At 60.7% G+C, this 5,304-nt stretch overlaps 1 protein-coding gene across 1 annotated transcript in view; it reads right to left on the bottom strand.

The window, feature by feature from the left end:
* Window positions 1–6: 6 nt before the first annotated feature.
* Window positions 7–5,304, bottom strand: part of Uap1l1 (UDP-N-acetylglucosamine pyrophosphorylase 1 like 1) — a 5,908-nt gene continuing 610 nt past the window's right edge. Inside the window, exons 2-9 of the mRNA XM_033759007.1 lie at window positions 5,003–5,207; window positions 4,726–4,901; window positions 4,347–4,519; window positions 3,845–4,038; window positions 3,297–3,437; window positions 2,718–2,903; window positions 2,154–2,220; window positions 7–1,776 (exon numbers count right to left, since the gene is read on the bottom strand). Coding sequence (XP_033614898.1) covers window positions 1,684–1,776; window positions 2,154–2,220; window positions 2,718–2,903; window positions 3,297–3,437; window positions 3,845–4,038; window positions 4,347–4,519; window positions 4,726–4,901; window positions 5,003–5,207 — 1,235 coding nt within the window. The 3' untranslated portion in view covers window positions 7–1,683. The remainder of the gene's footprint in view (window positions 1,777–2,153; window positions 2,221–2,717; window positions 2,904–3,296; window positions 3,438–3,844; window positions 4,039–4,346; window positions 4,520–4,725; window positions 4,902–5,002; window positions 5,208–5,304) is intronic.

Below are 5,304 nucleotides of genomic sequence, written 5' to 3'. Positions count from 1 at the left end.
ACCTTGTGAGGCCCGCGGACGCCGCTGCTCGAGTCCCAGGGAGACCGCGGCACCCGAGGTGCGCGTGAAGGTGGCCTCGCGTCCCCGTGACCACGAGCACGAGGGGTTTCCCGGGCCTGCCAGGGTGCCCAGTCCCCGCCACCCATGGGATCCTGAGCAACTGCACCCGCCAGAGAGGGTCAGCCAGGGCTCCCGAGTTTATTCCGAGGGTCCATCTGTGGGAGTGAAGATCAGATGGGCGATCTCTAAGTCTGTTTCTCTGGACGCTGTGGGGTCAGGGATGGCGGTGTTAGTGTGAAGGGGTGGCCTGAAGGAGAGCTCTGCAGGTGGGGTTCGCTGTGCATCGCCGAGGCGGTGTTGGGAGTGTGAACCGCGAGCGCCGCCTGGGAGCACTGGAGCCGTCTCGTCTGTCCTGGGTTTGATGTCACGTTATCATGAAAGATAAATGGGCGACTGTGACGGTCACTTGGGATCAGCTGGCCGTTGTGGAAAGGTCTAATCTAAGCATCCCCTCACCGCACTCCCATGTAAAGAGCTTGCTCTTAGGCCCTGAAGAACAGGTAGGGGGTGGACCCAGGCCAGGCCGACCTAGTTGGTGCAACCCCTTTGCGTGCCTGGAATCCACTGAGAAGGGTGCTGTGGAACACGGTTTCCTCCGAGGCCCATGCTCCTGGCAGAGCCTAGGTGATGGTCAGGTTGTGGCTAGCATGGGCCTGCCACTGCCCCTAGTCTGGGCTCAGGGCCTCCTGGCCACTGGATGGACCCACCCTTCTGGCCAACACCCTTTCTGGATGGGCACAAACAGTCCCAAATGGGGAAGGGCTGTGGCTTGGGGTCAGGTGGCCATGACTTAGTATCTGTAGCTATTCTTACTTCAGTGGGAAGGGGAGTGCCAGTGTCTTCTCAGGGAACACAGGTGAAGAGGTGCCGCCCCTCAGAGCGGCTGCACCAGAAGAGAAGACAGAGCATGGTCCAGGTGCAGGGCACCAAATACTGATGCTGCACATCCAGCACAGGGAGCTTGGGAAGACCTAGAGTGCCAAGATTTGTCAAAAGCTGCAGGCAGATGGATGAGGGAAGGACCCCGAGGGGTTGAAAACCAAATCAGCCAGGTGGTCCCCATACTGGTCTCTCAGGTCCTTGGGGAAAGCCCTTGAATTCAGCAAACTGCCTGCCAGTAGTTGAGAGGCTGGGTCCTTGGGAGAAACCTGGAGAGGCAGGGCGGGCTCCTACAGGGCAGCCCAGAGAATTGGGCACCTCCTGTGGCCTCAGCTGGGCATGCAGGTGAGACCATCACCCTCTTCCCAGTGGATCTGAGATCCAGAACCAGTGCCTTTCCCGGGCTGCTGGGACTGTGCACCTTCTTATCCTCCTCAGGGAGCATGGGGCCCGTGAAACACCAGGGCTGGCTTCCCTTCTGCAGCTCCTCTCAGACCACGTAGCCTCCTCTCGCCCACTCCCACTCCCCAAACCCTCTGCCTTTCAGTTGTCTCAGTCAGAAATGCAGCCGAAGGGCCCACAGCAGACTGGCTATCACTCGAGTCTGAGTGGTGGAAGAGCTCCCACCCTTGTGGGGGTAAGCCGGCCAGTTCCCTTGTTTTGCAGGTTGGAGATGCACATCTGGAGCAGGGCCAGAGCTTTGTCCCACCCTGAGGCCCACCAGCTGGCCGGTCTGGGAGCAGGTCAGGCCTCCTGGGACCTCAGCACCCTGGCCTGGTCCTCATCCAGGATGAACGGGGACCAGAGCTTGCGGCCTCTCAGATAGGCTTCCAAATCCTGGAAAAGAGCAGGACGCCAGGGCTGAGAGCCCACCCCTCAGTGGCTACAACAGTCCTGGGGCAGGATCGAACTCTGCCTGGAATGAGTGGGGGATCAGTAGAGTGGTGTCCCTCCCCCAGCAAGATTCCCACAAAACCTGCCTGGCCCAAGCCTGGCCGCAGGCCTAGGGTGGCCCCCAGCACACCCTCCCAGGACACCTCACTCCACTTGCATACCTGAAGGTGCTATGCAACATTAAGGGACCATTTACCCCACTGGTAAACTGAGGCAGGGTGGTGATCTGTCTACCTCAGCACTCACATCTCCCCAGTCTTCCTCTGGTTCATGGAAGCCAGACCCCAAGAAGACCCCAGACAGGGACAGGTGACTCTCACCTCTCCAGAATAAGATACTAAGGGTGATATCTCACAAATGGCAGGAGGGTCTTCATTTTGGGGCAAGCTGTGGAGAATATGCTGGTCAGGAACTGCCTCTTGGGGACCCCAAGCCACCCAGCACTCCAAAGCAAGACCAGCACCACACACCAGCCCCTGCAGCCCCTTCTCTGTGAGCTCTTTCCCTATACGCTCTGATGTGGGCTGGGAACCACACCTAGGTAGCCAGGCCCAGCTGTCCCCCCCAGACAACCAGGGAGACAGAGGCCCTTTTTCCTTCCCAGCTCCAAGCCACGCCACCCTGTTGCTTGCTGAGGGTCACAGCTGAGCTTTGGTTTCAAAGCTTAGGAATAATTTTGGGGCTTTCGGCCCCCTACCTCCCGTGAGCACAACTTGAGGGATTAGGCTGAGCTGCTGAGCTGAGCCAAAGGCCCTCCTGCAGGGATGGCTGGGCAGAGAGCCCTGTGTTCAGAGTGCTGCTTCAGCAGCAGCATGGTGGGTGAGGCCCTGGACTGGGGCTGGGTCCTGACAACCTTGCCGCAGGACACACCCAGGTCCACTCACACAGGCTGCTCAGGAAGCTGGGCCCCGTATGCATCCAGGAACTGGGCCCCAGCCAGCAGCGCCCACTGGTAGTGCTGCGTCAGCAGGGCCCGCCTGGCAGTGCAGCGGTTGTCCCTGGCAGCTGTGTCAGCGTTTTTCAGCGGGGAAAACTCTTCCTCTCGAGATACGTCAAAGGCGACAAAGTTCCTGGAAGGAAGAAGCGCCCGTCACTGCATATCCCAGGCGGTGGCCCAGTAGGGGCAGGCCAGGCCGGCCAGGGTCACAGGTCTGGGGGGCCCACAGGCAGCAAGTAAGTCTGGTTATCTCAAGTTCTCCCTGCTGCTCCCACCAGCCATGGTCTGGCTGGAGGCCAGTCCTGGCACTGAGAACACCCAGCCCTTGGTGAAGGTGGAGGGGACCACAGAGTCCTCCCAGGGCCTCAGCTGCCCAGATGTTCCCCATGCTCCCATCCAGAGTCCACTTCCTCGGAGCAGGGGCACCCTCCCGGACCACCACTGCCCTGTCTGGCTGGGGCTCAGACCCCACCACCAGAACAGCGAGAGGAAAGAAAGGAAAAAATAAGTGACTTCTACTACTAACTTAGCAAACTGGAACACATCAAACACAAACTTCTCCATCTTTATCCCATTCGGTTTTAGCGGCTTTACCAGATTTCCCTCCTCGTCCACGTATGGGACCTTCTTCACAGCCACATGTGGTTTCAGCAAAGGCTCAAATTCCCTGGGGCAGGAGGGCAAAGGGGAAGAAGGGTCAGACCCGGCACACCTGGCCAGCCCAGCAGTTGGGCACAAGGCACAGTTCTCCCTGTACCCCCAGGACAGCAAGCACGGTGCCATTAGCCAAATCCCTGCCTGGCTGTGGAAGCGGGCAAACATCAGGGCAGGGGCGGGAGGCACAGGTCCAGCTCAGGGAAGGTAGATGCCACCAGAGCGTGACCATGTCAGCTCTCCGGGGCTTGGGCTTGTCTGATATGCAAGCTTCTCCTCCTAACCCATCGGCTGCTCCTGACCTCACCCAGCCTGGCCTCCAGCTGCTTTGGCCCAGGGCTCTCAGCCCATCCGGCACCACCAGTCATTGCTCACTGAGGGCGGCCCTGGCTGGCACCACAGAGCCTGCTGCTGTCACACCTGGTAACCCTCTGCAGGAAGCCTCGGGTGAAGAAATGGTTGCAGATGTTGCCCATACTGTAGAGCAGGCCTCCGTCGGCCCGACGAAGCCCTGCAGTCTCAGGGCTGATTTCGCTGTACTCCACCACCTGGGGGACACCATCCACCTGGCACACCAGGCCCACAGGCTCCTCGGCATAGGCTTTTTCCACCACCTGGGCCCACCAGAGAGGCGTGAGGATCAGGTTGGACCAAACAGGGATGGGCAAGGGGCGGGGCTTGTGGGTGGGGTTCCTGTAGGCCTGACCTATAGGAATGAGGCCCTGTTGGGGTGAGGACCCCCCCACACACACACACAGAGGCAGGACCAGGCTACAGAAAGGAAGGGAGTTTGGGGGCGTGGCCCACGGAGGCGGGGCAGGCTTGGTTGGTGGGTGTGACCCATAGGGAAGGGACTGGGCCAGGACTCCCTAGAGTTGGGCGTGGCCCGTGATGGGCGTGGTTGATGGGGCTCAGTGCTCACCTTGGCGCCACAGTCGGCGCCCCGCAGCACGCAGAAGCCGATGAAGACTGGATCGGCCAGCTTCACCAAGATGTTGTCCACACAGTACACATGCACGAACTCTACTCCCCGACGCTCCATGTCTTCTAGGACCTGGTGATCCGCCAGAGCACGGTACAGACCCCCGTTACCATCTGCAGAGACAGAGAAATGAGCCTCCCCGAGGGTTACTGCTAGGAAACGCCCGCTGGGACCTTCACTGTCAGAACAGCCCAAAGGTTGTCTCACAGAGAGAGGGAAGGTGACCAGCCCAGGTCCCCAGTCTGGGACTCAGGCCTCCTGACCCCTGCGCACGCTGAGTTGTCCTGGTTATGCGCCCCTCTTTCTCAGGGTGGTCTACCTGGGGCCATGGCAACCTTGTCTTTCCGCTCCAAGATGGCCTTGCCCTCGAAGGTCACAGCGGGAAGCATGCGTTGTTCGAACAGGACCACGTTGGCAGGGTCCAGGTGAAAGAAGTCATGCTCCTTGAAGAATTTTGCCGTGGGTCCCAGCGTAAACTCGCTGGTCATGATGTACCTGGTAGGGATAGAAAGACGTCAGTGAGCCACCTGCAAGGGCCTGGCCCAGCACGGTCTGGGTCGTTGCCGAGTGGGGCCCAGTGGCGCAGAAGGACGCACCAAGGCACGGTGCAGCGGGTTCCGTGGCGCTCGCCAGCCAGCTGCTCCACGCGCCGGATCCGCTCGGCCTGCAGCTGGTACAGTGTTTTCCCGCTGGGCAGCCCCACCTGGTACATGCCCTTGGGGTAGGTGACGCCCAGGCGGGTACCCTGCCCGCCAGCCAGCAGCAGCACGGCCACCTTGTTCAGGGCAATCTGGAGGAAACCTAAAGGGGAGGGGAGCCGTGAGGGGGAGCCCGGTGCGGGGCTCGCGTAGGCGGGGCGCAGCAGGAGAGCCCACCCCCACGCCCCGGACCCTGTGCC

Source organism: Fukomys damarensis, unplaced genomic scaffold (genome assembly GCF_012274545.1).
Source record: "Fukomys damarensis isolate Sample0158 unplaced genomic scaffold, DMR_v1.0_HiC HiC_scaffold_36, whole genome shotgun sequence".
NCBI classification, from domain to species: domain Eukaryota; kingdom Metazoa; phylum Chordata; class Mammalia; order Rodentia; family Bathyergidae; genus Fukomys; species Fukomys damarensis.
Note: the sequence above shows the minus strand (reverse complement) of the source record. Positions and strands in the feature narration are given on the sequence as shown.